The sequence below is a fragment of the Onychostoma macrolepis genome, chromosome 12, assembly GCF_012432095.1.
Source record: "Onychostoma macrolepis isolate SWU-2019 chromosome 12, ASM1243209v1, whole genome shotgun sequence".
In the NCBI taxonomy this organism is placed as follows: Eukaryota; Metazoa; Chordata; class Actinopteri; order Cypriniformes; family Cyprinidae; genus Onychostoma; species Onychostoma macrolepis.
The window spans coordinates 1,738,739-1,765,786 of record NC_081166.1 but is presented as its reverse complement, the minus strand read 5'-3'; the positions used below and the strand labels follow the sequence as shown (position 1 = coordinate 1,765,786).

General features: G+C 35.8%; 2 protein-coding genes across 3 annotated transcripts in view; both read right to left on the bottom strand.

Moving 5' to 3' along the window:
- Positions 1-7,152, bottom strand: part of dlg5b.1 (discs, large homolog 5b (Drosophila), tandem duplicate 1) — a 53,694-nt gene extending 46,542 nt beyond the window's left edge. Inside the window, exon 1 of the mRNA XM_058793419.1 lies at positions 6,494-7,152. Coding sequence (XP_058649402.1) covers positions 6,494-6,788 — 295 coding nt within the window. The 5' untranslated portion in view covers positions 6,789-7,152. The remainder of the gene's footprint in view (positions 1-6,493) is intronic.
- A 2,594-nt stretch (positions 7,153-9,746) lies between these two features.
- anxa11b (annexin A11b) lies at positions 9,747-24,751 on the bottom strand. 2 transcript variants are annotated; one of them, XM_058793380.1, is made up of 15 exons: positions 24,621-24,751; positions 21,476-21,776; positions 20,352-20,386; positions 20,050-20,202; positions 19,026-19,113; positions 18,816-18,910; positions 18,606-18,719; positions 16,957-17,047; positions 16,779-16,858; positions 15,932-15,988; positions 15,727-15,820; positions 15,150-15,245; positions 13,512-13,570; positions 13,156-13,278; positions 9,747-10,922 (listed from the first exon to the last, which is right to left on the bottom strand). In XM_058793380.1, exons 2-15 carry the CDS (start codon positions 21,765-21,767, stop codon positions 10,863-10,865), a joined length of 1,437 nt encoding a protein of 478 aa, XP_058649363.1. In that variant the 5' UTR covers positions 21,768-21,776; positions 24,621-24,751; the 3' UTR covers positions 9,747-10,862. The 2 variants fall into 2 exon arrangements, with proteins under 2 accessions (XP_058649363.1, XP_058649364.1); XM_058793381.1 differs by having other exon boundaries at positions 20,352-20,383.
- Between the last annotated feature and the right edge of the window lie 2,297 nt (positions 24,752-27,048).

The following is a 27,048-nucleotide window of genomic DNA, read 5'->3' as shown; positions in this document are numbered from 1 at the left end:
ATTTTCTATTAAAAACACACACGTAGCCCAAACATTTGAATAGTCGTATATCGAGTCTTCTGCATAAATTTGAACTGTTTTAATAATCAGAAATGTTTCTTAAACAGCAAATCAGCATATTAGAATGATTTCTGAAGGATCTTGTGACTCTGAAGACTGGAGTAATGATGCTTTGATCACAGAAATAAATTATATTTTACAATAAATTCACATAGAAAACAGCTGTTTGAAATTCTAATAATAATATTTCACAATTTTACTGTATTCCTGATCACATAATGCAGCCTTGGTGAGCAGTAGAGACATCATTAAAAACATTTAAAAAACACGTTTATAAACTTTTAAATCAATTAAATGAAAGCCAGTGGGGTTCAGGGTTGTTTTGGACCCCGATGACTTTCATAATATGGACAAAACATCTTTTTTTGTGTTCTGCAGATGAAACAACATCGTAAATGTTCACAGTTTTGACTGTCAGCACAGTGATGTCTGTACAGCGGGGCGGGTTTTGTTTACCCAGCACCATCAGACACGTCCTGATCCGGTCTGATGCGCCGTCCACCTGCTGCCACCCATGAGACGCCAACAGAATGAGCTCTGATCAACTCTGGTTCACACACACGCTGGAAATACCACAGACCATATGACCAATTTATCAATAACCATTCAGTGCCATGATTATACCATGGTAAAACCATATATCACATCACCAATGCACCATGGTATTGGCAATTATATGTAAGTGATGGAAAAAGAAACATGCACTGAAAGTAGCGTGATAATACATGATTTGGATTTACTCAGATGTTTCACTCCTAACACACCCATGCTGAATGCTGTTAAAATATGCAGGGAAATAATTAATACATCAGAGTTAATTAACACCTGAAGTTAATTATGATCGTCATGTTTGTGAGGTGTGACAGGGCTCAGTGGTACTATAGCAACAGATCCACACAGAGGCTGAGAGGAACTGGGTCAACAGACGGGAAAACAAGCAGACTGTGTGCGATACTAAAATGTCAGTAGTCAGCACAGCAAAAACCTTTGGAACAATTTTATTTAACTATTTAAAAAATAAAACACATTAAATAAATGGGTTAATCATCAGTGCTGTTATTGTCATTATAACTACAACTAAAACTATAAAAAAATATTTTGTTGAGTGAAATACAGCTATATATACACATATACACACATACGGTGAAAATAAACTGAAAAAAGTTTAAGGACTACAGTTACTAATTGAAATAAAACTAAAAATGAAATATAAAATATTTTAAAAACAAAACTAATAAAAATTACAAAAGCACAATTAAACAAAAGTAAATTAAATTAAAAAAAATTGTATAAAAATAAAACATATAGATATATAAAAATTATCATTTTTAAATATACAGTGGGTACGGAAAGTATTCAGACCCCCTTAAATTTTTCACTCTTTGTTATATTGCAGCCATTTGCTAAAATCATTTAAGTTCATTTTTTTTCCTCATTAATGTACACACAGCACCCCATATTGACAGAAAAACACAGAATTGTTGACATTTTTGCAGATTTATTAAAAAAGAAAAACTGAAATATCACATGGTCCTAAGTATTCAGACCCTTTGCTGTGACACTCATATATTTAACTCAGGTGCTGTCCATTTCTTCTGATCATCCTTGAGATGGTTCTACACCTTCATTTGAGTCCAGCTGTGTTTGATTATACTGATTGGACTTGATTAGGAAAGCCACACACCTGTCTATATAAGACCTTACAGCTCACAGTGCATGTCAGAGCAAATGAGAATCATGAGGTCAAAGGAACTGCCTGAAGAGCTCAGAGACAGAATTGTGGCAAGACACAGATCTGGCCAAGGTTACAAAAATATTTCTGCTGCACTTAAGGTTCCTAAGAGCACAGTGACCTCCATAATCCTTAAATGGAAGACGTTTGGGACGACCAGAACCCTTCCTGGAGCTGGCCGTCCAGCCATACTGAGCTATCGGGGGAGAAGAGCCTTGGTGAGAGAGGTAAAGAAGAACCCAAAGATCACTGTGGCTGAGCTCCAGAGATGCAGTCGGGAGATGGGAGAAAGTTGTAGAAAGTCAATCATCACTGCAGCCCTCCACCAGTCGGGGCTTTACATTTACATTTACGCATTTAGCAGACGCTTTTATCCAAAGCGACTTACATTGCATTCAAGTTACAGTTTTTACATTTTATCAGCTCTTGCTTTCCCTGGGAATCGAACCCATGATCTTGGCGTTGCTAGCGCCATGCTCTACTATTTGAGCTACAGGAAAGCTTTATGGCAGAGTGGCCCGACAGAAGCCTCTCCTCAGTGCAAGACACATGAAAGCCCGCATGGAGTTTGCTAAAAAACACCTGAATAAGATTCTCTGGTCTGATGAGACCAAGATAGAACTTTTTGGCCTTAATTCTAAGCGGTATGTGTGGAGAAAACCAGGCACTGCTCATCACCTGCCCAATACAGTCCCAACAGTGAAGCATGGTGGTGGCAGCATCATGCTGTGGGGGTGTTTTTCAGCTGCAGGGACAGGACGACTGGTTGCAATCGAGGGAAAGATGAATGCGGCCAAGTACAGGGATATCCTGGACGAAAACCTTCTCCAGAGTGCTCAGGACCTCAGACTGGGCGAAGGTTTACCTTCCAACAAGACAATGACCCTAAGCACACAGCTAAAATAACGAAGGAGTGGCTTCACAACAACTCCGTGACTGTTCTTGAATGGCCCAGCCAGAGCCCTGACTTAAACCCAATTGAGCATCTCTGGAGAGACCTAAAAATGGCTGTCCACCAACGTTTACCATCCAACCTGACAGAACTGGAGAGGATCTGCAAAAAGGAATGGCAGAGGATCCCCAAATCCAGGTGTGAAAAACTTGTTGCATCTTTCCCAAAAAGACTCATGGCTGTATTAGATCAAAAAGGTGCTTCTACTAAATACTGAGCAAAGGGTCTGAATACTTAGGACCATGTGATATTTCAGTTTTTCTTTTTTAATAAATCTGCAAAAATGTCAACAATTCTGTGTTTTTCTGTCAATATGGGGTGCTGTGTGTACATTAATGAGGAATGAACTTAAATGATTTTAGCAAATGGCTGCAATATAACAAAGAGTGAAAAATTTAAGGGGGTCTGAATACTTTCCGTACTGTATATAAAAAATAAAATATCAAATAAATATGAATGTAAAGAGAAATGCTGATTCAAAATATTAATAAAAAACTATAATAAAATTATACTAAAATAATGGAGTAAATTGTAATGCTAATAATAACACTAACAAGTAAATAAAGCCTTAAAGGATTAGCAAGCAGCCTTAAGTAAACATGCTTTAATACAGCAAAGAACAAATTAACACACTGCATGAAATTTAACAAAGCTAAGCGTGTTAGTCTGCATTTACACCCCAAAATGTTTTGTCGATTACTTCATATATAGTGAATCTCAATAAAGCACCATCTGTCATTTGAACTACTTTTACGAAGCTTAAATTATTCCTTTAATCCATCAGCCTTGATAACGGAAAGCTATTTATTCATCTTTAACTTTTACAATAAAATATTCTTTTAAAAGCAAAACAATGCAGAGAACAAGTCAATAAAGGCTGTAAATATCCTGACTATAATAGACAACCATGATTCTGGGCGTGCAAGGACACTGTGTGTGTGTGACATTTAAACCGCGTGCACGAAGCTTGGCAAAGTACGGACCATAAACTGGACTTCTATTTGATTCTCTCCCACTCACACAGCTGTGAACCGGACAACGGAAACTTGGACCTGACAGAGAAAGGCGCTCGATCTGTTGAGCCCTCTCTGTGTGTGCCAGACGGCATGCTGGGTAGAAACTCTGTGTCCTTCATTACTCACAGCCCTGAGAAACTGACCCCTCTATATCAGCAACTGGACAGAGTCATGACAGCTCATCTCTCCAGACCAACTCTAAACTCGGCTTCCACATGGGGCTTCATTACAGGTCATCTTCATCAGCCCGACACTAATTCACCGATATGACTGGAGTTTGAAGTACCACAGCATTACCAACGCTTAAGAACGAGGAAAAGAGGAGTTTGTTTCTTCATGAAAAACATATTTGGAGAAATGTAGCATTGCATTACTTACTCAGCAATGGATGCGCTGCAGTGAATGGGTGCCGTCAGAATGAGAGCTGATAAAAACATCACAATAATCCACACCACTCCAGTCCATGATGCATGCATTTTAACTTTAACTTAAAGTTAAGTCCTCTATCTATATTGCTTTTTCCAGTGAATAAGTGTTCTGGTCTGAATCAGGAGAGAAATCTGCACAGATCAAGCAGCGCTTACAAGCCAAAACAGCTCGAAACAAATATGTGGCTGGATTTTGATGTGAGAGACAACAGGAGATGGACTTTTTCACTGGAGGAAGTGTTATTATGGACTTGTATTTTTGCCAGAAGCAATGGTTTGAAGTTAAAAGCATCTTAATGATGGATTTGTTTCAGCTTTTGTCTTCTCCAGATGTTAACTGATGGATTATTGTGATGTTTTTATCAGCTGTTTGGACTCTCATTCTGACGGCACCCATTCACTGCAGAGCATCCATTGCTGAGACACTGATGCAATGCTACATTTCTCCAAATCTGATGAAGAAACAAACTCATCTTGGATGAGCACATTTTCTACACATTTTCATTTTTGGGCGTTCTATTCTTCTAAACATGTTTTTTTTGTTGTTGTTTTTTTAAACTCATCTCTTGTCAGGTTCTGTTTTGAAAGGTCTTTATTGCTAAAAATCAATGGGATTTTACTTCTGGAGCATGGCAGTTGCACACTATAGCACTTTTATATAATTGAGGCAGTCGGCTGGCCTACTATGGACACAATCACTCAGGACCCTATTTTTTTTTAATTGATTGAAGCACAGTTGATTTAGCCCAGAGCGACGGGACACATCAGCGAGAGTGGAAATGATCAGAGACTCTGACAAATTAAGCTAAACAGACCCCCACTGAGGCTTATACTGACGACTATCATAGATCTCTAACTTGTCTAATTGATCGGCAACGCTCCATTTAACAGACAGACTCTAAATGACTCTTTCTTTCAGTCTGTTTGGAACGAATATTACTCGCATGTGTTTCTATGTCGTCCAATCAGATTCCAGTAACATGGGTTTAATGGCTTTCTAGGTAATGTTATTTGATCCAGCTTTAAACTGTATTATTTTATAGTCGGCAGCTATTTCTGGCTTACAGCTAAATCCCTGCACGTCTGATGAGTTTTTCTGGCCGCAGGAATCTTTGAAACATCTGTAACACATTTACTGTATGATGTTTCGCGCGGCAGATTTACACAACAGGTCAGTCGCAGCTTTATAAAGCTTTACGCACCGGTGAAGGAAACACATGAGCTGAACATCTCAGCGTCTGTCTGACCACATCCAGCGCATCACAGACCGCAAAACACACGCCAAACCGCTCTATTCAAAGAATGAATGCTTCTGTCATAGTCAACTAAATATTTTATACAACACATAATCCCAAACATTACATGTAGCTACAACCCTATTTTACATGTTGAACTGTTTTAAACAATATTAACAAATTCATGCATAGATGTTTATTATGCATGCAGTTTTTATGATTTTATATATATATATATATATATATATATATATATATATAGAAACATTTTTAATATTTGTTTGCACTTAAAAATAGAATAGCAAAAATAAAAACAAACTTTACAGATTCATATCGATAGAACGATAGATAGACAGATATAATAATTCACATGTAAAAATTCAAATTACATGTGTGGCATATATTATTACATTCATTTATGAGCGTCAGATAGATAGATAGATAGATAATATTTGTGTCATATATTATTATATTCATATATGAGCATTAGACAGACAGACAGAGATAGATAGAGCGATAGATAGATGGATAGATAAAAGTTAGTAAAAATTCTAAATAAAAGCTATAAATATTCAAAAGTTAATATTCAGAATACATGCATGCCATATATTAATTTATATATGATAGATAGATAGATAGATAGATAGATAGTTAGTTAGTTATTTTAAAAAATTCTAAATAAAAGCTATAAATATTCAAAAGTTAATATTCAGAATACATGCATGCCATATATTAATTTATATATGATAGATAGATAGGTAGATAGATAGGTAGATAGATAGATAGATAGATAGATAGATAGATAGATAAAAGTTATTAACTATTCAAAATACATGTGTGGCATATATTATTGTATGCATAAATGCGTTAATATCCCTTATACAGCTTCTACATGTGTTGAAAATAGCTCGTATGAATATTATTGATTGATGTATTGTTTACAGTGTATTGTCAGAAACCAGGTTAAACGACACTTCTCTGCACTGCTGGAACGACAACCAACTAAAACTACACTAAACCACTGTGGAAGTTTTCCCTGTCGTCCAGCCGAGGCTCGGCGGAGGCTTTACCCGTGTTGTGGTGGTTCTCCACAGGCAGCAGAGCGCTGAGCAGCACCGGCTGGGTTTTCTCCAGAGCCCAGCAGAACTCCTGGAAATGGTCCCTCTCCTTCTTCTCCACCAGCGTCTTGAGGAGCAGAAGGACCTTCTCGGCGCTGCTGGAGCAGTTCGCGTCGAGCTCCGCTCTCTCAGCCGGGCTCAGGCTGCCTGACTGGGCCAGCAGCTCCAGAACCACATCCACATCTGTGACGGACTCCGACAACTTTTGCTGGCACTGCTCTAACAACTCTTTGTGCTTGGGATCCATCACAGCCGGTCGCTACAGAACGACGCAAAGCGCTGAAAACAACGAAGCTCCGGTTAAAGAGTTTTTTGTGTGAAATTGAAAGAAACAAGAAGCCATATTTGCGACTTTGAGAGACTCCAAAGGTTTTTTTTCTTCTTCTTCTTCTTCGGCTCCGGAGAGTCTCACATCTTTGCCAGCTCTCGGTTTCAGATCGTTTGACGCTGGTCCGACGCCAATCGCAACTTTAACTCGCTTTCGATCATTTTAGATTTGTTATAAAGTTTGACAGTTTATCACAAATGATCGCCGTAACTCCAGCGAACAGAGGCGCGGCGGAGCTCCGCCATGACTCCACAACTCCGCAGCTGCTATCATCTGCCAATCAAAGGCCAGCGGCGGGAGGGGAACTGAAGACGGGGCGTGGCTTCAGCCTGCCAATCAAACCGGTTCAACGAGAGGGGAACGAGATAGGGGCGGGGCTGTTTCGTGCCACTCAAACCAGTTAAGTGGGAGGGGAACCCGAGAGGGGCGGGGCTTCCGATCAAACACACCTAGGCGTTCACTGGCGAGATTATCGATTTACAGACGAGTACAAAGTCGCAAAATGGTTTCATTTTTCTCTGTTTTGTTTATATGGTTTTCCTGTAATTGTCTAGTTTTGGGTGATGATGTCATCTCAATAACAAAAAATGACCTCAAAAAATGTTTTGCTGTCGAATGTGTTATTTTAGTTGGAGTTTATGTTAAATGTCTGATAAATATTCATATTAATTTTATGAATGAAAAACAAAACAAATGAAAAACAATACAATGGAGAGTAGAAAATGAAAAACAAATAAATTACATACACACTAAACATATAAATCTAATTCATCTAAAACTATTTTAAATAACCTTTCTATGTTTGCACTTCATTGTAAGATCACTGATGTAACTAATGAAGGCAAAAAAAATTAAATGGTGAAAAAAAAAGTATAAAATATGTATAAGGTGTATATGTAAATTGAACCTATATACCTAAACATAACTCAAGCTTAAAATGAGAAAATAAAGCCACCACTGCTAATTTTTAATGCTCAAGAACAGATGTAGTTTGCTCATGCTCAGGTTATTTGTAATTTAATTTGGTTGTGGTTTAAACAGCGAAGTCCATAAAGCACAGAATATGTAATATCTGACTTTGATAATGTTTGATTTTGTGTTGTTAACTCTGTGTAATGTGTAACATGAAGGCCTGCTGTATCCTCATCACAAGCACTGACAATAAAACACAGCCGGCTCATATTCAACAGTGCTGCTATTAAAACATGAGGAAGTATTTGAACTTATCAGAAATACACTCACCTCATTTAACTTTAATTATCAGGATGTAAATAATGAGGTAAAGTTGAGGGACGGATAAGGATGTCAGTTCATTTGTATATTTTGAACTTTTTACATTTTTATATCTTTTAAAATAACATTTTACATTAACGTGTGTGTGTGTGTCTGTGTGTGCCTGTTTTTCTATTCAGGTGGGGGCTTCGGGCTAAATTTACATTTTATGTAATTCAATTGCATAACAATTTTCCATCCATTTAGATTACATAGTTTTAACATTAAATCAATAAACTTAATGCAATTCATATGCATCAGTCATACGTGAATGAAACAGGTAAGATTTATGTAATAGATCACAGCAAAGTCCCCACACTGCTCAGTGTTCATGTGTTTCCAGACTACAGAGCAGTGTTGGAGTTAAGGAGATAATTATGTGATGATTGATCATTAATGATGAACAGCTGCTGTTATCAAGCAGAATCACCGAAGGAAAGAGAAACACAAGAACTACAACTGACTTCAGCCACAGCCGAAGATGAAATCAACTGAAATAAAAGACATTAAATCTCTCAAGATCTGATTAAACAACTCCACAAACAGCTTTATCAGCTTCACATTACTAACCAGATTGACTTTATTTCTGTCAGACTTCTAGAGAAGCTCTTATTGAGAATTAAGAGAGGTTTAGATGCTTTGTTTTGTTTGAAATCACCATCAAAGAGACCAGTGTTTCCTTTTGTTGGGCTCTTGACATTTTGGTGTTAGTATTATACGGGTTGCTTTAACTGTGTGTTTATATTAAACACGTTTAGCCAGTAAAATCAAGAATAAAAAATGAGTTGTGGGCAGATGATCCACTGACTTCATTTCAAGTCTAATTTCTGATTATATGGATTGCTTTAGATTTTTTGTATAGCTTCAGATCTTGCAGTATTGTAAAATCAGATAATGTGAATAATGTACAAATCACTGTGCACAAAAAGTTGTCGTCTGCAGCAATACAAAGACCAAAGACATCAAGAATCAGTATATGAATCTCAACAATAATCTCAGTGTTAAGACTGATTTGAGAGGATTTGTTGACGAATCTTCATGCATTATTCTTGTAGTGTACAGTATATGCTAAAGCTGCATGTGCATTGCACGTTTGAATGTGAAGCTCTGATGATCAGATTACAGATTCACATCATCTCCCTCAAACTTACTTCACAGATGGCATTTGGTATTGTGTAGATAAATAGATTCACATGATTATAGACAAAACACACAGATGAAGTGAAGAGACACTACAGCAGACCTGAGGTCATCAATACTGACCAGTTTATCCAATCAGCCAATCAAATCACTTCATTTACTGGCAATCAACCAGGGGTTACATGCTGATAACGGAGAAGACACAAAAAAGAAACATCTGAAAATGAATGAATCTAATCTAATAGTTTGTTATTAATACAACTACATATATTGCTGCAAGAAACAAGTAAAAAAAATAATAATAGAATAAGTAAATAGCAAAATTTTATAAAAGCTTTTCAAAATTTATTTGATTAAAAAAAAAAAAATCTAAAACTAAATCTGCCCTCACTTCATTAAAAATAAAATATAATATAACCTAACATATATAATGCAATATAACATAAAAGCTGGAGTTCACTGAGAATCATTCATGAAGTGTTTTTTATTATCCAGACACAAATGTTACTACACAACAGTACAGATTAGTTTGAGTGAACATACTAAAAACACAGGCAAGAAATCCCTGAAAAAGAGTAGTCTTCATGTTAATAGACAAGTCAGAATCTTCCGTTTAACTAGTGATTATCAGGATGAAAGATTGCTGACTTTACTGCCCTCTACTGCTGCAGCGATTCACATTCATGCTAGTTATGGACGATGACAACAAACAGGGCCAATCTCACAAAACTGAGCAGATTTCATCCCAAACGCAAAAAAAACAAAGGTCTGTTTTAGAGCCACAGATAGCTATGCATTACCACGAAGAAAGAAAAAACAATTTTATTAAGCAATGTTAGTATGTTGTAGTACAAAATATGGTTTAAATAGTTTTTACTATAAAACAGCATTTATTAAAAATCACTATTCAGAAAAATGACAATTACAAAAAAACATGTAAAAAGAAACACCTATTATGCATTAAGGAAATTTAGCTGAAAAATGTGTAAAAGTGTGATAATGCAAACTATCTCAGTGTTCCTAAAATAGGCTTGACTTTAAGCAAAGATCATTTCTAATTTTATATTTTGATTTTGGGGTGAAATATGGCACGTTTTCATGAGACTGACCTGTCAAGACCTTCATGATGATTGACATAATCCTATATTCTTCTTGCATTGAGATCATAAAGCTCACTATATAAAAATTATGGCATATATTTCAGTATTTCAAGAGACTCAGTCGTCCAAGGCATTTCAGATTTCAGTGATGAAGAACAGATTGTATTTTTGGTTGCAAGTGACAGCACAGATTTGGCATCAGGTACTGAAGACACTGTACAAAATATAGCTTCTCTAGATATCATGCATAGTCTGAATAGATAGCAAAATAAAACTAATAATAAACTTTTATAGTAATAATTTTTCTAAGGCACAAATTAAATCCTATTTTTGGCTGTGAACTTAATAAAGCAAAGAGAGATTACAGTATTAGTTAACATGACACTATTGATATTATTTGACATATTGATATACGAGCATGATTAATATGATGACGTCACATATCCAGTCATCATGGTAACGCATCTGACTTTCTGGTTCTTCAGTCACTTCCTCCGCACAGCTTCAGGAGCAGTTTCTTGTAATCGCCAGAGGTGTCTCCCTGAAGATTTGAGAAAAATTATATGCAAAAAAACAGTCACAATACTATTTCTAGCTTCAGAAGCATAAATAAACTCTTAAATGTATTAATTAAGCTTAAATATTATATATATATATATATATATATATATATATATATATATATATATATATATATATATATATATATATATATATATATATATATAAATTGAAAATGAAAATGAAAAATTAAAACCAAAAATGTATTGAAGGTTTCTAAAGTTTATCTTTGATAATATATTTTTAAAAAATTGAAATCAAAATCTGGTCTCACTTCATTAAAAATCTGTTGATGTTTCTTTTTTGAAATAATACAATACAATATAATATGTTTGTTTGTTTGTTTGTTTATAATTTAGCACCATGCCAGAAACCACAGCGAATAGGGGAAAGTTAAAAAATAGAAACTGTTAAAATAATCTATGTATTTTAGTGTTGCATATGCATGATATAGTTTGCATTTTAAAACAGAAGAACCTCACGTGTGTTATTTAGCGGCAGCACTCATGCATTCACACAAATCTGTGGTCTGTAGCTGAATCAGTTGGTGACACAAATTTCCCACAGCCACATATTGTGTGTTGCACACACAGTATCTCACAGAAGTGAGTACACCCCTCACATATTTGTAAATATTTTATTATATCTTTTCATGTGACAACACTGAAGAAATGACACTAAATTTGCTGTCCCCTCAAAATAACTCAACACACAGCCATTGATGTCTAAACCGCTGGCCACAAAATTGAGTACACCCCTAAGTGAAAATGTCCAAATTGGGCCCAATTAGCCATTTTCTCTCCCCGGTGTCATGTGACTTGTTAATGTTACAAGGTCTCAGGTGTGAATGGGGAGCAGGTGTGTTAAATTTGGTGTTATCGCTCTCACTCTCTCATACTGGTCACTGGAAGTTCAACATGGCACCTCATGGCAAAGAACTCTCAGAGGATCTGAAAAAAAGAATTGTTGCTCTACATAAAGATGGCGTAGGCTAAAGAAGATTGCCAAGACCCTGAAACTGAGCTGCAGCACGGTGGCCGAGACCATACAGCAGTTTAACAAGACAGGTTCCACTCAGAACAGGCCTCACCATGGTCAACCAAAGAAGTTGAGTGCACGTGCTCAGCGTCATATCCAGAGGTTGTGTTTGGGAAATAGACGTATGAGTGCTGCCAGCATTGCTGCAGAGGTAGAAGGGGTGGGGGGGTCAGCCTGTCAGTGCTCAGACCATACGCCGCACACTGCATCAAATTGGTCTGCATGGCTGTCGTCCCAGAAGGAAGCCTCTTCTAAAGATGATGCACAAGAAAGCCCGCAAACAGTTTTCTGAAGACAAGCAGACTAAGGACATGGATTACTGGAACCATGTTCTGTGGTCTGATGAGACCAAGATAAACTTATTTGGTTCAGATGGTGTCAAGTGTGTGTGACGGCAACCAGGTGAGGAGTACAAAGACAAGTGTGTCTTGCCTACAGTCAAGCATGGTGGTGGGAGTGTCATGAGTTCTGCCGGCACTGGGGAGCTACAGTTCATTGAGGGAACCATGAATGCCAACATGTACTGTGACATACTGAAGCAGAGCATGATCCCCTCCCTTCGGAGACTGGGCCGCAGGGCAGTATTCCAACATGATAACGACGACCACTGCCTTGCTAAAGAAGCTGAGGGTAAAGGTGATGGACTGGCCAAGCATGTCTCCAGACCTAAACCCTATTGAGCATCTGTGGGGCATCCTCAAACGGAAGGTGGAGGAGCGCAAGTTCTCTAACATCCACCAGCTCCGTGATGTCATCATGGAGGAGTGGAAGAGGACTCCAGTGGCAACCTGTGAACCTCTTCTGAACTCCATGCCCAAGAGGGTTAAGGCAGTGCTGGAAAATAATAGTGGCCACACAAAATATTGACACTTTGGGCCCAATTTGGACAATTTCACATAGGGGTGTACTCACCTTTGTGGCCAGCGGTTTAGACATTAATGGCTGTGTGTTGAGTTATTTTGAGGGGACAGCAAATTTACACTGTTATACAAGCAGTACACTCACTACTTTACATTGTAGCAAAGTGTCATTTCTTCAGTGTTGTCACATGAAAAGATATAAAATATTTACAAAAATGTGAGGGGTGTACTCACTTCTGTGAGATACTGTATGTATATATCTGAATAAAGCATAAGGATTGTGCAGTGTATTGTACATGCGTGTGTGTGACGTACAGAGATGGCAGTGTAGAGCGACTTCCCGTACAGCCGCAGATACTCCTGTCTGATATCCAGCATGTCCACCTCAGAGCGGGACACCATGATGCGGATCAGAGTCCTGTCTTTGGTTCCTGCGCCCTAAATAAAGGTAAACAACATCAACAGGTCATGCATGCTTATTAACCCACAGTGGGATTTTACTCACATACATACATACAATGTTCAGAAAACAAGCCTCATGCAGATCAGTGCTGGATTTACTGGGGCAAAAAAACACAGCGTACATAAAAAATAACCCACTTCTAATCATCAGACCTGCTGCTGAATGACAAAACCATAGCAAAACAACCACATAACCACACATTCTCTACCTGCATGGCTTTGTGGAGACGTTCAGCAAAGTAGGCAGGAGTGTTTTTAATGCACTTCACTGAAAAATACACAGATGGAACATGATTAGAAACTATACACATTACTTCATATTACAGAAAGAGAAATAGTTTATTGAGATTATTACTAACACATTTAATCAGTTGCAGAATATATTTTTATCATAATCATGTTGCAATATTTTTATTGTGATATTTTAAGTAATAAGCCTTCAATTTTACAATGTTTAAAGAGGAAACTTTGGCTAAAAACATTCACATAAATCAGACACTGTAGAAGGGCAACAAAAGTGTTCTAGGAATATGCATTTAATACCGTTGTTTTGTGTTACAAGTTTTCTAAAATGTTGTTATGTTTAAATATGCAAATGATCTATTATCTAATTAAATAAATCTGAACATTGGATAAAGCCTGATTCAAAATATTCATTTTATTTTGTTGACATATAAGAGTTAAAGGTTTTTACAAAGAGGATTTTGGATTTCTCTTTTTGTAACTCCAGAAATCAGAAAATACTGTCAACAGCCTGGAAAAATACATTTTCACTATGCTTTTAGGAGTAAAATGCTATATAAACCAGATCACATGATATATGAACAAACCCCACAGTAAAAACCTTTAGAATATAAACAGGAATAAAACTGCTAAGTGTGGTGTGTGTAGGTGCTGCTGAAGTGAAGAAAAAACTTTTAAAGATACGGTTCGTAGTTGAAATCTACGTACACAAACAGATAAAGTGCAATAATAAAATCAGGTCGAATGAGATATGAACAAAACCCTTGGTAAAAACATTCAGATTATATATTGAAATAAAACAGCCAAATTTGGTGTATGTAAGTGATGCTGAAGTGGAGAAAAAAAAAAGTTTTAAAGGTATGTTTTGTAATTGAAATCTACAGACACAAATAGATAAAGTGATATAATAAAATCCAGCCAATCATATATGAACAAATCCTTCAGTAAAAACCTTCGGAGTATAGAGAGGAACAAAACTGTAAGATTTGAGGTATGTAAGTACTGCTTAAATGGAGAAAAAAACTCTTTTTGAGAAAACTTCCTTTAAAGAAATGCATTGTAAATGAAATTTAAAGCCAAAAACATATAAAATGCAATAATAAATCCGGCCAATGATATATGAACAAACCCCTCAGTAAAAACCTTCAGAATATAGACAGGAATAAAACTGCTAAGTGTGGTGTGTGTAAGTGCTGCTGACGTAGAGGAAAAACTTTTAGAGATATGTATTGAAATTGAAATCTACAGATGCAAATAGTTAAAAGTGCAGTAAAACAAACACATAAATGTGTATTTTGGATGTTTTCCTTTCACTAGTCTAAAAAAAAAAAACCTCAAGTTTTATGTAGGATCTTAGGAAGCAAAACAGCCCAAAATCTTAGAATTGAGACCTGTGCATGAAAAAAAACAATGGTTTTGCCTATTGTGTCATGTTTGCATATGCAAAACATTTAGGCATTTTACTCATCATAACCTCCAATCTGCATTTTATTCAAAACAACTGATTCTATTCCAGTGCTGTAATTGGCTATTTCTGCCTGCTTCATCTAGGTCAGCTGTTGGCTGATGTTTCTGCTCAGGACCAATCAGAGCTCAGTACCCACCCACTGCCACCATTCCAGACTCCACGTTTCCAGACATTTCACCGCAGATGCTCTTCTCAATGTCTTTGCCGCACATCTGCTGGTACTCATGAAACACTGCGAAAGACATCATGTCCAAATGTTACTGACAATCCGTACAAACCGGGTGTGGCGTATCATTTAATCTGCATTATCAGTGAATAATGACTTCATATTCAGTCTGTTCCTAACACAAAACTATCATACCACGTCTAATATAGTGCATAAGTCAAATGTCAACTTATGAGATTTTAAGCTCTTTTTTTTGTCCTTTTTAGAGCTTGACAGCTGCATTCACCATGAAATGTTTAGTGTTAGAAATAACAGGTTTGGAATTTCATTTTTGGCAATTATGGTCTAAGAAAGAGCAAATAAATCAGAGAAAATAATTGAAAACAGCAACAGCAGTTGAGGAAGTTTCATCTGATTCAGGGAACTCAAGTGAATAAATCTCTTTCTAGTTGACTGCTTTTGAACAGATTGTCCTAGTTAGGGAAATAACAGCAGTTCCTGTGTATTTCTGTGGCTGTTTAACCGCAGTGTGCTGATGGTTTTTTACCTTGTCTCAGATGAGGTTTACTGCGAGCGCACAGAATCGCATTAAACTGAGACTCGTCCGTGCCGACTTTATTCTCTCCTGCAGCGTAGAGTTTCTGCAACACAGAAAACATCACGCAAATGCATATAAGTGGACGACAGCAGCCTGAAATACACATTTACATTAAAACCTGAATTTGTTTAACAAATCAAGTCTTTTCTCCAACCTGAGCATCCTGTTTGGCCAGAGAAATATCCACAGTCTCTCGCTCATCTCGATTACCCTGAAAACAAAAGATAGAAAGCATTTTATCTGTACAGTTCAGATTTCACTTCTAGTTTCAAAGGCAAATGGATATTTTGTGTTGGTCTGCAGCAGTATTGTGATAGTTTTCTTACATATTTTCTTCTTTGTCCTTTTTATTTAAAAATAATATATATTTTAGTAAATAACTTATATGGTAAAGGAAATCAAATCAAATCTAAATATTAGGTGAAAATCTAAAACTTAAAATAAAAACTAAAATAAATACTGAAAATTTTAAATAAATTGAAATTAATGTTATAAACTAAAATTAAAATGAAAACTGACTACATAAAATTAAAAGCAATTACTATTAAATTAAAAGCTATTAAATTTGATTTAGTGTTGCGTATGCATACTATTACTATACTATAAGAAATAATACTAGCTCAAAGTATTACTTAAAATATTGTAATAGGAAATGTCAAATATTTATTCACAAGATTACAATGTTTTATAAATCACCTACATTTCCATCGCTACTTTTTATTTCTGCTTTAAGTTACATTAAATTAAATTAAATGATTACATTTTAAGACACAAAAAAAAACAACTGTCATCCAAGAGGTTTGAAAAAATGGCTGCGAGTTTGATTTGACTGTAATCAAGAAACTATTTTTGTATTTTCTCGTTATCGTTCATATTTTTAAAGATATGGCTAAAAGCTCTGCGATTAATGATCCTCAATACATCAAATTCCCAACAAGAGTAATATGTAAGATGTAATGAAAGACCCAAAGCTGACTGTACGGGCCGCTGAGTGTCTGTACCTGAGATAGAGAGACGAGCAGACGGCGGAAATGTCCAGACGTGTCGCTGCTGATGGCGTCCTCCAGAGATTTACCGTATTCTAAACAACAAACACTCATCTGAAGCGGTTTCTCATAAACCTCTACTAACTAAACACGTGATCCGAGATCTTCAGTAGGTTTGTGAACACAGACTCACCTGCTTTATAGATCTTAGTAACCTCCTGAATCTCAGCATTGCCACGAGAGGACAGAATCTCTATGAGACAGGCCTCGTCGGTTCCTGCACCCTGAAAACACCAGTTACAAATACAAATCTCAGGTTTTAATCATCTGAAAAGTGCTGTGACGTTAATTGCATTATAAAAGTTGCTTTGGAATTTAAATCAAGCACACAAAACATTTGGACCGGTGCTGAATGAGAGACGTATGAGAGCCTGTTTATTTATTTCACACACCCTAATAGTTTCAGTTTCATGTTAAATACATTTGTTTAGGCTTGCGGTTTATAATAAAATGTTCTTTAGAATGAAAGACACTACAATTTATGTTTCTATCTTTCATTCCTCTTGTCATCTGAAAACTGTTCAATTTAAATGATTTGTTGTAGAGTGAGAGAAACTAAGGTATATTTATGTTTGGTTTTAAAAACATTTATATATCATTTACTGCTATTTTACATTATTTCTGAATCTAATAATAAAATGTGACTTTTAACCTACAACAATACTACTTAATGTGTGTTTTTTTGCTCTCAACAATGCAATTTTGACCAGCTGTGACTTAGAGTGTTTTTACAGAATGTATTTTACAGGCGTATTTTTGATAACCAGAGCTGGGTTTTTATTCAGAATCAAGATACATGATTTAAAAGTTAAAATACTTTTTTTTTGTTTATTCACTTAAAACTATTAAGCATCCTCATATTTATTTAAGAAAGCTGTTTCTGCCACAAACTAATAAAATGAAAAAGGCAATTGCAACCTTTTATCTCACAATTCCATTTTTTTCTCACTAAATATAATGAACGAACCAAATATAAACTCAGATCAGCAAGATATAATCTCAAAATGTGACTTTTTTTTATGTCTCGCTTTTTTTTTTTCACCATGGAATAAAAATGTTTTTTTAATACAAGTAAAAAACTTTTAATCTCACAATTCAGTCTTTTATCTTCACAATTTAGAGTAAACATCTCACAATTCTCATTTTTCTTATCAGAATGCAAGTTTATATCACGCAATTCTGAGGAAAAAAGTAAGAATTGTGAGAAAAAAAAGTTGCAATTACCTTTTTTATTTTTTATTCTGTACCAGAAACAAACAAAAAAACAGAATTCCGAGATGCAAGTCTTGTTAAGAAACGGAGAAAACTGAGAATTCTCGAGGAACGTCGGAATTGTGAGATAAAAAGTCACAATTACCTTTATTATTTGTTTATCCCATGGCAGAAACAAGCTTCCAGATACATTTAGTTTCCAGTCGCTTTCATATTTTCAGCATATTTTCCCAGTGTGGGATGATAATCACAGACTCGGCGCGCGTCATTCATTCCAGTCTGGCAGTATTTCTGCTCTCGACTCTGTAATTATGTGTCTGTGTTTCATTAATGAGTGCAGCAGCATATGAGATTAAGCGAAAGCACACTTGGCTTGTATATTGGTACGTTTCCCTGCATGCTGCACTGGGATAAAGCACTCAGTTTTATCAGCATTGAATGTACGATTGGTCACTTTTGAGGTTGTATTTCAGTTAGGATACCGCCTACGTAGATGGCAAGGCAGCTTGCTAGGATTTGGAAAAGAGATGTTTAAACAATTGACCAATATATCCAGTATCTAAATCTCACCGATATGGCCTCCCTGAGTTCAGAGGCATCGAACTGCGTAGGAGACTTCAGCATGGCCACCACCAGATTCTCAAAGTTTCCAGTCAGCTCCGACTTCAGGTCGCTCATCAGATCCTGCAAAGCATTTTAAAGGCAAAGTTATACGCAAGAAACCACAACACAGTCTTTCACATTATCAGGTATTTGATGCTTCATTCCTCATATGTTCACCTTGCCGTAAGTGGTTTTATACGCCGCCTTCAGCGGCACGCGCTGCTTGATGGATCGACTGCCGAGAAGCTCAATAATGGCGCTTTCATTGGTTCCTGCGAGCAAAACACATTCAGCTCTCTGTATATTAAGACATGTGAACGTACAGTACACAAAACATTTTTTGTGGTTGATATAAATGGAAATTATTTTGGATGAATTTCTTCTCACCGAAGCCCTTCATGGCTTTCCGCAACACCTCGACGTCTCTGAGCGGGTCGGCGCCAGGAAAATCCTTCATGGTACCGCGGTAACCCTTCTAAACATAAACAACACAACAAACACTTCCAATCACTCACATATTACAATTTTTTATATTTCTATTTTTATTATATATTTTATAAATTGTAAATAAATAAATAAAATGCTAAACTAAATTAAAACTAATTACTTTTTTTTAATAATTAATCATGATTATCTGATTAATTTCAATGTGTTTAATGGCATCTTTTTTACTAAGTACTGATGTATTTTTGTTTTTATTGATCATTTAACATTACAGTAAAGTTGTGGCATCATTTTAAACAGGCCTGAACTGCTACAGAACTTTAAAAAATATTATAACTTTTAATTTAAATAAACTAAAAACAATCATCACATAAGCCCATTATAATAAATGTTACATTTAGCTGTGTTAAGTGCTTGAATTGTTTTAATACATTAATCAGAAAAAGGTAATTTCGTAAAAAGAAATATTATATATAATTAATAAAATATATCCCATATATCTATACATAAAATTGGATGGATGGATATAAATACACGTGTGCACACACACACACACACATGCATATATATATATGTATATGTGTGTGTGTGTGTGTGTGCGTGCGTGCGTGCGTGTTTGTGCGCGTGTATATAGGTGAAGTAAATGGATTGTGAAAGCTATTTCACACTTGCTTCAAACTACAGAAAACGGTTGTATTGTGAAAATAAGACATTCAGCATGTCCAGATTCCTGTTTCAATAGGAAGTTATCAAATCACTGAGGTCAAGTGTTGTTATTTCCTGTTTTCTTTCGTGTCTCTCTTATTCTACCTGCCCAGTTTGTTCTTGGATTACTGGATACGGTTTCATTGACTATACACATAAGAGCAATGCTAGATGATGAAATATTGTAATTTCAGGTCGGTGACCATGATCATCTAAACCAAACAAAAGCTCCTTGTGGCTGATGAAGCTGACAGTCTCTCACATTGATAGCAGGACCGGCTGGTGGTGTCGGTCCGGTCGGGACGCCCCCTCCGTACCCGGGCATAGACGGGTTTGGAGCACCAGGGTACGCGGGCATGGGCTGCTGTCCCGGCGCTGGGCCCCCGGGGTAACCCTGAGGCATTCCTCCACCCGGCTGCACAGATCACAGGACATTATAAGACGGGTCACATGATGCAGACTTCAGTAGTAGAGCTTAATCGATTTAATTCTGTAGTGCATTTAAAAATACATCACATAACTGATTATGCACAATAAAAGAGGCAGAAATAAAGGGATTCTTACAGCTCCAAAGCCGGGTTGGCCGCCCCATCCACCTGCTAACAACACAAATAACTCATATAACAATACAGACATAAAGCCCATCAAAGCACAACAAACAACGCAAAGAATTATGCAACTATATCATTTTTTTTAATTACACATGATAATAAACACTTTTAAGGCCATATGAAATCCGTTAGATTTTTCCTAAAAAAAATTCTTAGCTTTCTGTTTTACTTTTTCTGTATTTTCACGTTTTCATGTTTTGATTAAATTTTAACAATCAAAAAGGATGTCTAAGCAATCAAATTAAAATTTGAACAATTCTAATATTATCGTTATGAAATGTGGTTTATTTTTAAAGAAATTCTGTGTGGTCTGTTTTAATTTTTATGGATTCTGTGTATTATAATTTAATACAAATATTGTTATCAAAAAGGAATCAAATAAATTAATGAAATTTTAAATAAAATGTATTTAAAAAATAATGAATAAAACTTAATGTTTTTATTAAGAATAAAAAATAAAACATTTTTTTAGAAAAAGTGATCCACAACTGTTTTAATTAAAACACGTAAAAAAAATGCATGAAAATGTAAAATAAACTATTATTGTTGTTGTTGTTATTGTTGTTACTTTGAAAAGTACATTCTACAGTACAGTACATTTCATTTTAATGACAATGTAACAGAAATAACTGTTTATTTTTATCAGCATGCGAACAGATTCATTGTCAAATTAGTGAGAAGAAATGTGCTCTTATTAATATCTAAAAAATTATATGTATACACGTACACACACACACACACATATTTTATATATATATAAATTAAAAATACAATATATGTATATTTTTTTTAAATGATGCATCATAGACAGGAACTGATGCATTGCAAATTGAATGCATAGACAAAGATTTTCCCTCCAGTCTTATTTTTTACAACCATGCAAACAGACATTAGAACTCACATTATGACTTATATTTAATTGCCAATACATCCGATTAGTGCTCAGTTTTTCAGAAGCTGTGGTCAGTTGTGAAGCCCATTAATAACACCAGAGCATCCAGCAGCAGGAACACACACTACGACCAACAACAATCCCATGATGCTCCTGCGTGCAGAGCTCAGACTAACCGCACTGACCTGCAGGGGGCATGTTGGGGTAGGTCCCGGGCTGGGCGGCAGGGTAACCTCCTGCCTGGGGTGGGAAGCCTCCTCCCGGGGCAGCTGGGTAACCGCCAGCCTGAGGAGGGTATCCACCGGCCTGGGGAGGGTATCCTGCTCCGGGGGGAAACGCTCCGGGCTGAGGGGGGTAGTATCCGCCCTGAGGAGGATAGGCTCCCGGTTGGGGTGGATATCCGCCTGGGGCCTGCTGATACGGGCCGGAGGCGGACGGGTAACTTCCACCTGCAGGGGGGTATCCGGGGTAACTCATCTCTGACACCTGCACACATCAGGACATTTACAAGATTATATGTGCCCCTGCAGCACAAAAGCAGTCATAAGCAGCACAGGTATATTTGTAGCAATAGCCAACAATACATTGTATGGGTCAAAATTATAGATTTTTCCTTTATGCCAAAAATCATTAGGATATAAAGTAAAGATAATGTTCCATGAAGATATTTTGTAAATTTCCTACTGTATATATATCAAAACTTAATATTTGATTAGTAATATGCATTGCTAAAGACTTCATTTGAACAACTTTAAAGGCAATTTTCTCAATATTTAGATTTTTTTGCACCCTCAGATTCCAGATTTTCTGGCAAGACTTCAAATGGTGGTCGTGCAGCATCCTGCTGTATTTCAGTCATTTTATGACATTCACTTTATCTTAATTACTATTTACATCTGCACAATAAAATCTGCAGTCAGAAGTTCAGATGTCATTCTACTGTCTCATATCACGGTCTTTGTTTATCATTCACTGAGTGTTTTTCCTTCTAAAAAAATGTAATGGTTTATCATGAATAATGTAAGAAAGTAAAATGAACACAATAAAACAATTAATTAGACAAAGATCTGCTTTCTCTTGCTCTCTCTCAATACCATATTAAGATTTTTAGATCTTAATTTTTCATCCCTCATTTTTGTACCTGATTTGCAGCAATTGCACATTTTTTGTTTGTTTACAAAAAACTGCTGTACATTTTGCACATAGTTCTGCCATAATATTTTTAATTATATGAACATATAATGTTACATACTACATAATATATAATATGTATATATTTTTTTAAATAAGTACAATGATTTTTTAAATAAATGTATTTATTTTTATGACAATTTTTACAGTGATGAGGTACATTTTAATAACCTATTCAAATATATTTATAGTTGTTCATTTTTATCCCTCATTGCTGTACAGTGTTTTGCATTTTTGTTTTAACTTTTGCACATAGTGGTGTTTATATATATATATATATATATATATATAGTGCTCTTTTCCTTGCAAAGGTCTTATTAATTTCTCTTTAAAACAGTTTTTATAGTGCGGAGTCCCATTTTTATAATCTTGCTTAGGGCCCCTCAAACATTCGGGCCGGCCCCGTCTGTATTAGCATGATAAGGACTCTTTAAAACCTTTGAGGAGTGAATATTTCAACATTGCAATCCAACACCCAATACCACTGACCAAACAATACATATATGCGTGCATGTCGGCTGCAGGTTTATCAGGCGTGTTCTGCTTATACAGGTCATAGGTTAACAGAACAGTAAAATAAATTTGAACTTTGGAACCAATTTTCATTTACAGTAGCATATAAACACTTACTGATCTAAAGCTTTTTAGCTTTACTTAAATACCCAGATGTTTAAACTATGTATAAATTAGACATCCAAATTAATAAAATCAGTGAGAATCACACATGATCTTCAGGCTTTGTTCATCTCTCAATCAGCGCTGTATTGCATTGCATTATATGTTTTGATCATATAAATGTCATCATATTATTGGAGAAACAGAGTGATGACTGATATTTACATCATTTTATGTAAGTATTTGCTATACTGTTATAATGATCTCACTGATTTATATTACAGGCAACAGAAGTTTGGTCATATAAATATCAGCATCTGCACCAAATTGCATATTTTTGCTCAGTTTGAGCTGTTTCTCCTCCATATTCTCACTGTAAAACCTGATGGATCAAATATGACACTTGATACAAATAAGCTAAAACACATATGCAAACATTTTTTTTTTTTTTTTATCTAGTCTAAAGGTTTAATAGGTCCTAACTGTTAAAAAAATATATATAGTATTTCATATGTCAGGGTTAAAAGGAGAATCTTTAAATAAATGGTGCACAAACTTTTTCCAACAAAGATATAAAGTGCCATAACTTTTCCATTTGCAATTTTAAAAATGTCCTCTCATTTACAAATAATTTTAGCTAGAAAAAATACTTTGAAATTCCTACGGTAAATATGTAGCCTATTTTCTACTGACTTTTCCAGAACACACTACCAAACCTCACTGATATTTCCAGATTTTCCAAGACCACAGAAACCCATTTTGTACAATTATGTATTATTTAATATGGCTCTTTTAATCTACTTACAGAATTAATCTGTATATTTAGTTTAACTCAGAGTTAACCAAGTCTGACTGATAAATACTAGTCAGTGGGGAAGTCAACATTTTGAATCAACTTGAGGGTTAGTAAATAAATCAAATTTTTGGTGTTACTATCCCTTTAAGGGTTCACTAACTTTCTAGCGTGACTGCATGCGGCTAGCGAGCAGTGGTTTAATTCTGCGTGCTTGTTAAACCAGAGATGAGCAGTTAAACCTCAGACCTGCAGTCACGCACACGCCTGACATCCTACTTTACACGACCAGAAATCATCATCATCTCACTGCTTTATGGGAGAAACGCGGCACATCTCATGTCTAAACATGTACTGAAACACTCACAGTCTAACAGTCGCATACTAACGTTACATACTGTAGCCTAGTACACATTGTTTGGAGCTTCGACAAATACGCATCGCTCTCTCTGCCTACAGACAAAAAAAATGGCAGCCGAATATTTCGTATTACACAACACACACCCAAACCATCTGAAAACACGCATCTCAATCCGCAAACATTTAGAACATTCGACATTGTTTTGGCTAATAAACATCTAAAGAACGCGCTTAACACGGAATCACGCACAAAAAGTAACATTGTGTTACATTGTATCAAGCGCGTCACGCTGAAAACACCACAAACGCGCGAAACGTTCAATGTATTGTCGTTTTAACGCAGTAAGAAAGATTGTAAATGAAAAACTTACTGTGATGTGATGATTGGAGGTCGCAAGTATGGACTGAAAATGAGGAAGTGGAGGGCGGCGGTGTGTCACGGTGGGTGTGACCCGATCCTGTCTAACACATCCAAATGAAAACACATCCCTGTCCTGCAGGATTTCTTTAGTAGTTACTTGTTTTTAGGAAAAAGAAAGATTGCTTGAATGATTCTAAGCTATTGTGGATTGTTACTTATTTACTAGTATGACTACTTTTTAGCCTACTAATAAGTAATCCAAATGTTTAAGTCTGTAGCAGCTAACAAAAATATGTTTTAAGTATGTTTTGCTAACGTTCCCCGTTAAAAGAGTCCAATTTTTGTAAATTATTATTATTATTTTTCTTTGGTATACAGACGTTAAAGTAACATTCCATTTTATAACTTTGCAAACATCACAGGAACGTTACTTTTGAATGTTCTCTGAACGTTCTGAAACATTTAGTAACATTATACGAACTTCTAACCAGAAAGTTCAATGATTGATGTATAAATTATGTTTCAGTGCTCACTTTTTGAGAACATTGTTACAGCCCAGATAACTTTAAACAAACGTACTATTAACGTTAATGCAAGAATGTTTCTTCATGACTTTAAGAGAACGTTGCCAGAATGTTCTGAGAACGTTTCCTGTTGGCTGGGCTATGCCCTTGTATCAGCTTTCCAAATAGTGACAACTCTTTCAATCTGGAAAGAAAAAAGACAAAAATGCTGAAAACTATGGTTTCCAGTTTTTGTAAGGATACCAACCCTGCTAAAAAAAACAAACAAACAATAGAAGCCCAATAGAAACCATCACAGAAATTCCAATGGTTTCCATTAAAATACCATTATAAACCATTAGCTTTTTCTAGTAAAACCATTACAAAATTCCTTTTTGTAGTGTGTTTTGGGCATTTTTCCAATAGGATTTAACATCCCACCAATAGAATCCATCACATACCAGTAGACACCATTATAGTTTCCATTAAAACCAATACAATTCCCATCATAACCGTTAAAACCATTACATTTTCTATTGTGTTTTGGGCAGGGCTCTATTGTTTTTTTCAGCAGGGAAACATCTGAACGTAGTATAGGCTAATATTTGTGTACCTCATGGAGAACTTTATAACATTTGGTTTTAATGAGTGCAAAAAACTGGTTTGTGTGGCAGATCTGTATCATGTAAAACAACAGAGAAAAGCCTCTTCACATGACTAATTCTGACCATGACATTGCATTTGAAAGAAGGTGGCGGTTGTCCAACATAAACAAACAACCATTTGCATGAAAACGACAGACGCTCCTCTTCTCTTCCACCTATGTCATGTGACTCACGTCTGTCCCGGCCTCTCACTCACTCAGACAAACATGTATAGAAATAAAAGAGTCTTATGGGCTTGGCTTGAGTTTTCTTCAGAAGCATGTGTGAACAGCAGTGGAAAAACTGGTCACGTTTACGTCAGGTGCGTCCTGACAGTTGCACGTCATCCACTTCCAGATTAGGGAGGGAAACACCATTTCTAAGAATTTCCAAGGCTTGCCCTGAGCTTTACAAAACATCACGCAAACCATAATAAACTGCAGATTTCATTTTAGAACTCCTTTAATTCTCACAATATGAAATAATATTTATGTTTATATGTAACAAGCTGTTTAGGGAAACACACCAAAAGACACACACACACACACACACACACACACACACACACACACACACAGACAAAAGGAGTGTCACATTTCACAAAGTTAAACTGCTTTGCTTTAAACAGCCTGTAATAGATTGACACGAACACCAGAGGGCAGAATCTGCACCTGATCACATTGAGTCAGGGCTGGATTTTGATTTAAACTGATTTCATCAAATTAAGTCACAAAATGAGTTGCATAAGTCTGACACAACAATAAAACACACTGGGATTCAAAAGGTGATGAAAATAAACATGAAGCTTATTAAACTTTGAAAAACAGAATACAAAGCAGTTATCTAAAATTTAGAAAAACAGTTGCAGTTGGACACTAATAAAATGTAGTCAATTTGTGACTCATATACAATACAATAATGTAATGCAAAGCAATATATTATGATTATTACAAGCATATATTTACCATGGTAACTTACTGATGCCAAGACATCTGGATGTATTATAGCCTAGTATATGTATAGCTTTTGGAGAACTTTATTGTAATAGGTTTTAATGAGTACAAAAACTGGTTTGTGTTTCTGATTTATATGATAAAAAACAACAGCAGAGAAACCCCCCTTGTTCATTTTAAATATATATTAAATTTGTGTTAAAATATGTTATTATACATGTTATTTACTGTTGGTAGGATGTTTTGCGTTAAAGAGCCTAGAAAAGTAAAATTGTTACAAAATTGTTCATTTTAATAAATCACGAATTAAGTTTTTTTTTTTTTTTTAATGATATCTC